The sequence below is a fragment of the Petromyzon marinus genome, chromosome 35 (assembly GCF_048934315.1).
Source record: "Petromyzon marinus isolate PM22_M1 ecotype Great Lakes invasive population chromosome 35, UKy_Petmar_22M1.pri1.0, whole genome shotgun sequence".
Lineage (NCBI taxonomy): Eukaryota > Metazoa > Chordata > Hyperoartia > Petromyzontiformes > Petromyzontidae > Petromyzon > Petromyzon marinus.
In genome coordinates this window covers 10,220,856-10,233,227 of record NC_133701.1, presented here as the reverse complement: position 1 = coordinate 10,233,227, position 12,372 = coordinate 10,220,856, and the positions used below count along the sequence as shown (strand labels likewise).

Below are 12,372 nucleotides of genomic sequence, written 5' to 3'. Positions count from 1 at the left end.
ATTGTAAAACGATGGATTGAGTCTGCCTGCGGATTGAATCCAGCCACGTAGAGATGTCAGCGTCACCCCCTGGTCTGTCGCACATCTTTCACTGCATCGGCGAGCCTTCAGATGCGATGTTGCGGCCGTCTGGAATGCTTTTCCCTCCGATATTAAGAAGCAACTGCGAGCTAAGCACTTTTAAATCTAGCTTTAAAACGCATTTCTTTCGAACTGTTTTTTGCGTGTTTCGTTTATTGTCCTTCCCCTATTAGCACGGTTGGCTACGTACGGTGCGAAAGAAGTTCAACACGCATAACAACGGGGAATGGGTCACGCCCGTCGTGTCCACCGCTGGCCGGCCGGCTGCGCAATGTCAAGCCCCGGCTCGTGTCTGGTGTGGCGCGTGGAGTCGCTACGGGGAAACTTGGGGAGCCCCTCCGCTCGATCCCTCGCTCGTTCGCTCGCCAGCAGCAGATGCGTTATCCACCATTCGCTTGATATACCGTAACGTATATATTAATGAGCTCGCGATCGTTACGGTCAGCTCCCCTGAATCCACTGCTGAATCTTAATGCGTGTATGTCGTGTGGGGGTGCACGTGGTTGTTTGTATGCATGGATAGTGTGGGCAGCGGTAGTGTAGCGGTTAGCGCCCTGCGCGACGAACCTGGCGAACAGAGTTCACCAGTGACGATTATCTGAACCGGTTCCGGGCCTCCCCTAGGTCGACTCAGCCTCAAATGAGTACCTGGTGCGGTGTGTAAACATTGCCACTATGGAGACAAAGGCGGTCGGGCGTGGTGCTGGCCACCCACCCCCTCGTGTACCGTTCCGGCCTTCATAGGTGCTCGCTAACAGCACTTGCCCCTACAGTCTGTTAAGGCTACATGGGGGATCTTTGTTTTTGTATGTATGTGTGTATGTATGTGTGTGTGTACGCTTGCGAAACGTGGACCCCCCTAATGGAACATCTTCGCCGGTTACAAACATTTAGGCTGGCCTACCTACGATCGATCCTGGGTTTAACCAGACTGGATTGTGTGAGGAGGTCACAAATCTTTGAAAGATCTGGGCAGGGTCCCATCGGTGAGCTCCTCCGGCGGGCAAGGCTGCGATGGCTGGGTCATGTAGCCCGCATGCCCAGCCACCGCATGCCGAAACAGCTTTTGTTCGGCCGGATTGAGGGGGCTAAACGGGCGCGGCACGGGCTAGAGATGAGATGGAGTGATGTGGTACAGGAGGACGTGGAGCTGAGTGGACTTGCCGATGACTGGTACCAGCGGTGTCAAGATCGGCCTCTGTGGAGGAGGCTCGTGAAGGACGCTACTGGGCAGTTGGAGGCAGTCGCCCTCCAACAACAACGGAGAGTGGAGGAGCGACGCTTACAACAACGAGCGGAGCGCCGGGTGGCTAAAGCACAGCAGGTTGCCACAGTAGGGGGCACAGGTGGTGCATCAGCCAGTCATCTCAGTCAGTCGACCTGTGGCACCTGGGTCTGCCCCGTGACCTCCTGCCAGCGGGCGTTCGACACTTCACGTGGCCTCAGGGTGCACATAGCCTGGCACAAGCATCTTGGTGACGTCACCGCCACTTAGTGGCGAATGGCGGTTGTTGTTGTTGTGTATGTGTGTATGTATGTGTGTATGTATGTGTATGTATGTGTGTATGTATGTGTATATGTATGTGTATATGTATGTATGTATTTGTATGTATGTGTGTATGTATGTGTGTATGTATGTGTGTATGTGCGTGTGTGGTGTGGACACTTATGAGGCCTGGGACTGCACACGAGGGCGTTGCGTGAGCTGTACCCCACCCGGTTGCCTTTGTCTCCCCAGTGCAGTGGTTCACACCCCACAGCCGGTGTCGATGTGACACTAAGTCGAGCTTGAGGAGGCCCCGGGACCTGTTCAGGTTTCACTCTCCATTGGTGCTGGCCACAGTCGGGCTTGCCGACCATGCACGCCTCAACGGTCTATGAAGGGTGTATCTGTTGTGGGTGTTTGTTGTGTGTGTGTTGTGTGTGTGTGTTGTGTGTGTTGTGTGTGTGTTTGTGTGTGTTGTGTGCGCTTCGGGTCTTCTCGGCCACGGTCATTCCCTCCCTTCTCTACGCTTGCGAAACGTGGACCCCCCTAATTGAACATCTTCGCCGGTTAGAAACATTTAGGCTGGCCTGCCTACGATCCGTCCTGGGTTTAACCAGGCTAGATTGTGTGAGGAGCTCACAAATCCTTGAAAGATCTGGGCACGGTCCCATTGGTGAGCTCCTCAGGCAGGCAAGGCTGCATTGGCTGGGTCATGTAGCCCGCATGCCCAGCCACCGCATGCCTAAACAGTTTTTGTTCGGCCGGATCGAGGGGGCTAAACGGGCGCGGCACGGGCTAAAGAAGAGATGGAGTGATGTGGTACAGGAGGACGTGGAGCTGGGTGGACTAGCCGATGACTGGTACCAGCGGTGTCAAGATCGGCCTCTGTGGAGGAGGCTCGTGAAGGACGCTACTGGGCAGTTGGAGGCAGTCGCCCTCCAACAACAACGGAGGGCGGAAGAGCAACGCTCACAACAACGAGCGGAGCGCCGGGTGGCTAAAGCACAGCAGGTTGGCACAGTAAGGGGCACAGGTGGTGCATCAGCCAGTCATCTCAGTCAGTCGACCCGTGACACCAGGGTCTGCCCCGTGACCTCCTGCCAGCGGGCGTTCGACACTTCACGTGGCCTCAAGGTGCACATGTGTGGCACAAGTGTCGGGGTGACGTCACCGCCACTTAGTGGCGAATGGCGATTTTTGTTATTGTGTGCGCTGTTGCAAGTGGCGATGTAGTGGTTAGCACACTGCCCTGTGCTCCCGGCCTTCTGAGTTCCAATTCCTGGCCACGACTAACATCCGTGGCGAGCTACATCAAACATCTGTTCTGGGCCTCCTCTGGGCCCCAGTCCCGAGAGTCGCCATCAGCGCCGGTGAGACAAAGACGACAGGGCGAACAAGATCGAAGGGGCAGTCGTCCCGCTAACGGCGTGCGTAGACGATGCCGAAGAGTGACTGGTGTGTCACGTGTGTGCAGCTCAGATTCAGAATGTTTACAGTGAGGGAAAAAAGTATTTGATCCCCTGCTGATTTTGAACGTTTTCCCACTGACAAAGAAATAATTAGTCTATAATTTTAATGGTAGGTTTATTTGAACAGTGAGAGAGAGAATAACAACAACAAAATTCAGAAAAACGCATGTCAAAAATGTTATAAATTGATTGGCATTTTAATGAGGGAAATAAGTATTTGACCCCTCTGTAAAACATGACTTAGTACTTGGTGGCAAAACCCTTGTTGGCAATCACAGAGGTCAGACGTTTCTTGTAGTTGGCCACCAGGTTTGCACACATCTCAGGAGGGATTTTGTCCCACTCCTCTTTGCAGATCTTCTCCAAGTCATTAAGGTTTCGAGACTGACGTTTGGCAACTCGAACCTTCAGTTCCTCCACAGATTTTCTATGGGATTGAGGTCTGGAGAGTGGCTAGGCCACTCCAGGACCTTAATGTGCTTCTTCTTGAGCCACTCCTTTGTTACCTTGGCCGTGTGTTTTTGGTCATTGTCATGCTGGAATACCCATCCACGACCCATCTTCAATGCCCTGGCCGAGGGAAGGAGGTTCTCACCCAAGATTTGACGGTATATGGCCCCGTCCATTGTTTCTTTGATGCGGTGAAGTTGTCCTGTCCCCTTAGCAGAAAACCACCCCCAAAGCATAATGTTTCCACCTCCATCTTTGATGGTGGGGATGGTGTTCTTGGGGTCATAGGCAGCATTCCTCCTCCTCCAAACACGGCGAGTTGAGTTGATGCCAAAGAGCTCCATTTTGGTCTCATCTGACCACAACACTTTCACCCAGTTGTTCTCTGAATCATTCAGATGTTCATTGACAAACTTCAGACGGGCATGCATATGTGCTTTCTTGAGCAGGGGGGCCTTGCGGGCGCTGCAGGATTTCAGTCCTTCACGGTGTAGTGTGTTACCAATTGTTTTCTTGGTGACTATGGTCCCAGCTGCCTTGAGATCATTGACAAGATCCTCCTGTGTAGTTCTGGGCTGATTCCTTGCCGTTCTCATGATCATTGCAACTCCACGAGGTGAGATCTTGCATGGAGCCCCAGGCTGAGCGAGATTGACAGTTCTTTTGTGTTTCTTCCATTTGCGAAAAATCGAACCAACTGTTGTCACCTTCTCACCAAGTTGCTTGGCAATGGTCTTGTAGCCCATTGCAGCCTTGTGTAGGTCTACAATCTTGTCCCTGACATCCTTGGAGAGCTCTTTGGTCTTGGCCATGGTGGAGAGGTTGGAATCTGATTGATTGATTGATTGCTTCTGTGGACAGGTGTCTTATATACAGGTAACAAGCTGAGATTAGGAGCACTCCCTTTAAGAGTGTGCTCCTAATCTCAGCTCGTTACCTGTATAAAAGACACGTGGGAGCCAGAAATCTTTCTGATTGAGAGGGGGTCAAATACTTATTTCCCTCATTAAAATACAAATCAATTTATAACATTTTTGACATGCGTTTTTCTGGATTTTTTGTTGTTATTCTGTCTCTCACTGTTCAAATAAACCTACCATTAAAATTATAGACTCATCATTTCTTTGTCAGTGGGCAAACGTACAAAATCAGCAGGGGATCAAATAATTTTTTTCCTCACTGTATTTAGACTGGAGGAATCCGATGAGCTATAAAGCTCAGATGTCAAGTAGGGGCACAGGGTCAGAACCTGTCAACAACAAATACACGAAAAAACACGATAGGAGTGCAAAGTATAGGAAAGGAAAACAAATAATTGAAAACTATACAAATCAAACAATTATATGTATTTTTTTTATCTTACCAGATGCAGGAGTGACACGCCCTGCACACGTGGTCACGCGCGGCGCTTTCAGATGCGCTTTCTTGGCCGTCTTGAACGCTCTTCCGATATTGGGAAACCACTGGAGCTGTCCACTATTAAATCGTCTAGATTGACAACTCATTTCTGTAGAGCTATTTTTGTGTTTCGTTTGTCGTCCTTGCCGCGCACCTCCGCTTAGCGAGGGTTGGCTACGTGCGTTGCGAAAGAGGTTCAACATACATACAACGGACGAAACAGTGCAGTGAACATCAACTGTCAAAGCCATAGAAGCGTGGAATTTCCACCACTGGCCCAAGGGCTGTCAACGTGCAGGCCTTGGTGCTTCTGGTAGTGGTGACGGTGATTGATGCTGCTGTGGGCCAATGCCATCGCTCGTTTTGGCATGGAGACACTTTGATTGCGACGGACATGTTCACCGAAGAAATATTCATCTTGCGAATGGAACTTGATGGCGGTACTTAACTGACGTTTCGTGCCCTCCCCCCCCACTTGAATGCTGTTGTGAGCGCAGCGCGCGATTTTCAACCTCGTGAACTTCAGCAAGACCAGGAGCCTGTACAGAGACGGGATGACGCCTGTTGTCAAGTCCACCAGTCGCCCGCAGTGGTGAGTGCGAACCACCTGCTTCGATGACTTCCCGCCACCACACCAGTTCACTCCCGTGTCTGTTGAATTAACCCCGGTTTGTCGATGTCGCAAATGTTATTACGCATTCTCATGGCAAAGGAGATTTGGTGAGCCCAAATAGATAAATGATCCCCAATTCAGTCGCACAGATTGTATTGTATCTGCAAGCTCTGTTAGGCTGGCACGGTACACGAAACTAAACCGGTGGTTCTAAACCTTTACTGCAGCAAGCAACCCTTTGGTTCTCAATCGTAACAACAAATGTTGCTAATGTTAATAAATGCATAGAGGTTTGATGAAACAAAGTAGTTGCACTTACGGGTCCGTGCTTAGTTTGTGTTGACGATGATTCACCTTCGAAATAAATCTAGCCATGTCTCGCACCCCCAGAAAGGGCATCTCGCACCCCCTGGGGATGCAGCGTGCAGCCCAGATTAAGAACCCCTGAACTAAACCTTAAACTATGAACATGAAAGTTAAGCTGTTGCCAGCTCCAGGCCTGGCCACCTTTCTCTCTCCACCGCGATCAGTAACACATTGCACGAGGTGTTAACGTTAAGGCTGAGCTGACCTAGGGGAGGCCAAGAGGTGTAGGTAACACCTTCCAGTCACGTTACCAATTGTCCCACAAGCTTGAAATAAAGAAAAAAGAACCCTAACAATTTGGGGGTTAATCACTCAACAAGCTCTCACATGGCTAAACACATCAATAAATGACTTTCAATGAGCTCTCCCACACGGTCACATGTAATAAGGTCCATAAATAATGACTCACAATGGGCCTTCACGCAGTTCAACGAAGGAGAGTAGCGGAAAATAATTCCCAGCCAACCTCTCACACACACAGTCACTGAACGACTACGATTAACTATTTTAGTTTGCCAGGTAAGGCCCACTGCGCTATGCGGCTCTTTTTCAGAAGCGACCTGGCCGCGAATGGTAGCTCTACGAAGTGGTTTATCGTCACGTGGAAACGTATAGCAGCCAACACTGTTGTTCTTTTTTATTGGTGGGTTAAGTTTGCAAAGTTTGAGCAAAACCCTTCGATGAATGTGGCCAGTTTCCCCAAATTTCGTTCGTACGAGATTTACTTCACGAGAATTAAAGTGATCCGCGTTATGTAAGGACAGATGGAAATAGCTCATGCACAAACGCTTTCCGCCTACGTTGGAAGCCATTGAAAGACTAAAGAGCAACAACCCTGCAGTTAACAACGCTTCCAGGAATTGTACCTGGATGAGCAGCTTCATAGCAGCAGCAGCAGCAGCACACGAACCATCGCACCACTGCTCCGCACAGTTTTGTCGTGCACGCACACACAACAACATAACCATTCCCCTATGCTAATCCACACGCAGGCTCATTTGCACCGACTCCTCGGACGTTTTAATGAATACTCTCGTACGGAGCGATCCCGTTAACAACAACAAAAAAAGCCACGTGCAGCTGGCGTTTGGCTCGCCCCCCCCCCCCACTGCGACCACCCCTCCCCCCCACCGCATATTCCCCATTTGGAGAATGGTCCATTTGGCCTGAGTCTGATGCTCGCCACACATTCTGGTGGTTGTTCCGTCGCAACCCCGCTCCGGATTTAATCGCGGCGGCGGCCCACGGTTGTCGCGACGACGTCCAGCGAACGCAGCGAGCCCGGGTGTCGTTCCGCGCTCCTCTGGAGGAGCCCTCGAAGTCCCCCCCGTGCAGCGACGCCACTTGCCAAGGTGGAGCCGAGATCGGCAAAAAAAGGGGGGAATTGTTGCTGGGAGAGGATTTGGTTGCGTCAATTGTCACGGCATTATTGGTAGGTTAGATGGCGTCGATGTAAAGAGAATGTGTCGTTAACCCACCATCACACGGCGCAGACACTTAATAAGGGTTTTCATGTGAACAAAACGTGCCAGTTACTCTCCTAGTTCAGCACACCGGGTTGTGTGTTGGAGAGTAAACCCGCAACATTTACAATTCGAGTAACCGTGACTTTCCGCTGGTGGTTACAACCAGCTTCATCAGGCGATTTGCCAGAATTGTGATGAGGTCTTCCTGTTTTGGGGTCTTATATGTTAATCTGAAAATAACATAGGTCGCGAAAGCCTGCGTGTCAAATTGTTGTCGCGTTCGTCTGCGTCTACCACACATCGTCGGCATGATCATCATCAGACTCGTTTTTGCGTTCCACAAAACGACGCGAAGATGCCAACGACCGTGTGAGCGTCATCCTCCGAATGACGGGAGCGTCATCCTCCGAATGACGGGAGCGTCATCCTCCGAATGACGGGAGCGTCATCCTCCGAATGAGGGGAGCGTCATCCTCCGAATGACGGGAGCGTCATCCTCCGAATGACGGGAGCGTCATCCTCCGAATGAGGGGAGCGTCATCCTCCGAATGACGGGAGCGTCATCCTCCGAATGACGGGAGCGTCATCCTCCGAATGACGGGAGCGTCATCCTCCGAATGACGGGAGCGTCATCCTCCGAATGAGGGGAGCGTCATCCTCCGAATGACGGGAGCGTCATCCTCCGAATGACGGGAGCGTCATCCTCCGAATGACGGGAGCGTCATCCTCCGAATGACGGGAGCGTCATCCTCCGAATGACGGGAGCGTCATCCTCCGAATGACGGTCGCGCGCGCGCTCACGTGACCGTGACGATCGCCTCCTGTGACCCAGGCAGCAGAGACCAAGTGGGCACGAGTGAGAGAGAGAGACAGAGAGAAAGGGACAGGAGTTGGCAGAGAGAAGAACACATGGCTCTTATGACTTACTAAATGTTTTGCCCATCCATATATTGCAGTAAATATGAAATATTCAATAGAAAAATTGTTCAGCTTGTGATTATTAATGAGGTGGGGGGGGGGGCGTTACCCCATGTGGAGTGACGTCACTCGTTAATGGGAATTGTGGAGGGATGCGGTATGTGGAGTGACGTCACCCGCTCATGATTATTAAGGAGGGGAGAGAGTGCGGCATGTAGAGTGCGCGACCTTCATGTGCGTTCGTGTAAATTTCCACGCGGGCATGAATATTAATGAAGGGGGGGGGGGCTTTTTTGCAGTGACGTCACGCGAGGGGTGGGCCTCATGTGGAGTGACGTCACGCGGGGGGCCTCATGTGGAGTGACGTCACGCGCGGGACACACATTCTTGGCTCATATTCGTAATAAGCATGCGTTGATTTGAGTGTCATGCTCGCCATAAATTATACCAAAGAGGACGACAACACTAAATAAGCCACACAGAATGAGAGATGATGCAGATGTGACGGGAAGCATGGGGACAACAAGGAATCGGTTCTTGATCCCCACTAAAGCCATCAATCATCGTAGTCATAAAATCCTCCACTTCATGATCATTGTAAAACGCATTATAATCAATATCCTTATCGTCATAATCATCCAAGCCATCATCATCATCAACGTGAAATCATAATTCAGTTATTACATCAGCGTCAGATCACCGGATGTGATCAAACTCGTCATCATTATCACCATTACCGTCATGAATGATCTTCAAAGCCATTATTGTAACAGATGGTAGAATGACATCATAAGCGTGACCATGCTTGTGTTGTCATCATCAGGTATTTAATTACTCATTGCGCATCACCGTTTAATAATCATCATCCTCTATCTACTGCTGACTGACTGCCACGTCATGTCAATGTCTCTGTTTATGCATTGCTACCGATTTCCCATAAACAATCGGGAAACAATACGAGAGAACAATTAGAGGAATGAATAATGCGTCAAATCATGGGGAGCAGTAGCACAGTGGTTATAGCGCACTGCGCTCTGAACCGGCGACCCACGCTTCGATTCCCTGTCACGGCGAGCATCAAGCCGGGCCTGACCCCTCTACCTCCACCAACCCACTGTGACCGGCATGGTAAAGTATGGCCAAACAACTCTCCGTGACTAACACGACGTGGGATTCCCCCATTCTGCGGTGTATTGACAGAGTGCTGGAGATGATTATTATTCTATCACATCAATACCATGCCCTAATGACTTTGCTCATCTGCACCTCCACAAACTTCGTCACCAAATGATCCTTGGCGAGATTCCTTCCCTTTGGAGTCGGATGCTCAGAGAGAGCACGCTTCTTTTTTCGCTATCAGGTCACCACGCTCTCCTTTATTCTGCTCAGCCTGTGCGACAAATATAAAAGATAAAGACGCAGCCCTGCAATGTCTCGGCTATACAAATGCTGGCGGAAAGGCCTCCAACAGAGGGGGCTCTCAGAGAGCCACTCTCTTCCATGCTGGTCAGACATGTTGAGAGAGGTGGCAGCACCCACAGTTTACCCCACCACCGATTAACCAACTGTGGTGTTACACATTTATACATCTGGCTGGATAGAGGTGGAGGGATTTCAGAAGCTTGCACCGCTGTTCCAACTTTTCGCGGATGACTCAAACCAGTGCCTCTGGATTACAAGTCCACATGGGCAGGATCCTATCCACGGTGAGCGTGCATTATGCCCACATTATCCACGCTGAGATTTCAGCTATTGTCACGTTGGCCTGGGCAAAGGCTGTAATTTCTACCCAGTTATACCAGCTGGTGGTGAACAACTTTCATCTCGGGCCACACACGGTTGGGATGTCGCCCTTCATTATAGAAAAGTGCCTTATTCCTCGTCAGTTCACTGAGCTGGCATGGTTAAGAATTCCTGTGTTGTACTCCAGTCTCCAGCCAATTGTGATTATATTGAGGTCTTAAGCCGGCATGTGGCTGGTTGATGGCCTCAGTTCAGTCTCAAAATAATACAAAGACAAAGATCCCCTGTATAGCCTTAACAGACTGTTGGGGTTAAGTGCTGTTCGTGAGCACCTATGAAGGCCGCTACAGCACACGAAGGGATGGGTGGCCAACACCACGCCCAGCCGCCTTTGTCTCCCCAGTGGCGATGATTTTACACACCGCACCAGGTACTCATTTGAGGCTGAGTTGACCTAGGGGAGGCCCAGGACCGATTCAGATAATCTTCACTGATGTTGGCCGTGCACGGGGATAAAAATTGGGTCGCCAGGTTCATCGCACAGCGCGCTCACCATTGCACTACCGCTCCCTACTAAAATCATTCGCACGCATGCACACGCATATGCAAATGTGTGTCAAAGGCTTCGACATCTCTGAAACCATAAATGTATGTGTGCGCATCAGTTAGCACGGCTTCACGCCAGTGATAGCAACACTTTGGAGACAAAGGTTAATTGGTTGTATAGAGATTCGTGCATGTCCTAAATTCAACAACATAAAATACATAACCGTGAAATATTTCAAAATCTTCATGCTTTGTGTTGGTGGATTGCGAATCATTCATTACAAAAAAAGAAATCCACCAATCAAAATGCTTTGCGGACCCGTCTTCTGCAACAAACCCCGGACCAATTTCAACTCGAGCAGAGCGAGTGGACGGACTCGAGCACAGCGAGTGGACAGACTCGAGCAGAGCGAGTGGACAGACTCGAGCAGAGCGAGTGGACAGACTCGAGCAGAGCGAGTGGACAGACACGAGCAGAGGGAGTGGACAGACTCGAGCAGAGCTAGTGGACAGACTCGAGCAGAGCGAGTGGACAGACACGAGCAGAGGGAGTGGACAGACTCGAGCAGAGCGAGTGGACAGACACGAGCAGAGCGAGTGGACAGACTCGAGCAGAGCGAGTGGACGGACACGAGCAGAGGGAGTGGACTGACTCGAGCAGAGGGAGTGGACTGACTCGAGCAGAGGGAGTGGACTGACTCGAGCAGAGGGAGTGGACGGACTCGAGCAGAGCGAGTGGACGGACACGAGCAGAGGGAGTGGACTGACTCGAGCAGAGGGAGTGGACTGACTCGAGCAGAGGGAGTGGACGGACACGAGCAGAGGGAGTGGACGGACTCGAGCAGAGGGAGTGGACGGACTCGAGCAGAGGGAGTGGACGGACTCGAGCAGAGGGAGTGGACGGACTCGAGCAGAGGGAGTGGACGGACTCGAGCAGAGGGAGTGGACAGACTCGAGCAGAGCGAGTGGACGGACACGAGCAGACAGAGCGAGTGGACGGACACGAGCAGAGGGAGTGGACAGACACGAGCACAACGAGTGGACAGACTCGTGGACAGACTCGAGCAGAGGGAGTCGTCACTCATCGCGCTCGTCGCTTAATGCTCGCTTCAAGTTTGTCTCACACGTGGACCGCGTCGTGCCCCACCCCCCACCACGCCCCCTTCTAACAAGGTCACGCTCCAGCGTTGACCAAACCGTTGGGCGTTTTGGTTGTTGTTGTTGTTGTTGTTCATTGCACGCGAAGGCTGGACCGGGCGTGCGCTGCTAGTCTGCAAGCTCCAAAGTCACGGCGACTTTGAGGCCAGATGGAACGCAGAAGCGCAAAGGGGTTGGGAGTGATCATTCGCTTCACGAGCCCGGCGGTTAATTGCACGCGCTGTCTCGAAGGGCCCTAACGAGTGGAACCACGAAACAATCTCCTTTTTTGGACGAGGAGGAGGAGGACGGAAAGAAACACAGAGCAAGCATACGTATGGCGCATCCGAAAGGACGCGCGCCGAGGAGATGAAGCAACGGAATATGGAATTCTCTCGCGTGCAAGGCGTCGTGGGATCGCGAGTGGTGGCTGTAGCTTGGCGAGATCTTCGTCCAGCAGTGGATTGGCCGTGGCTAATGATGAACAGTTTTGATGAATTATAGACGTCGCTTCGCCGTAATGCGGTTATCGAATGCAGGTGCCGGTCATTCGGCATGACTCCACCACCTTGATGACTGGCGTCGAATGAATGTTTCTCGCTATTGGGTTAATAACTATGATGATCACTCTCCCTAAATATAGGGATTTTATTCCAACCACCCCCCCCCCCCGCAGTTAGACGGTGGAAATGACCGCCA

General features: G+C 51.2%; 1 protein-coding gene across 1 annotated transcript in view; it reads left to right on the top strand.

Moving 5' to 3' along the window:
* Positions 1–12,372, top strand: part of AGBL4 (AGBL carboxypeptidase 4) — a 653,722-nt gene that overhangs the window by 500,962 nt on the left and 140,388 nt on the right. The window contains exon 4 of the mRNA XM_032966253.2: positions 5,382–5,476. Coding sequence (XP_032822144.2) covers positions 5,382–5,476 — 95 coding nt within the window. The remainder of the gene's footprint in view (positions 1–5,381; positions 5,477–12,372) is intronic.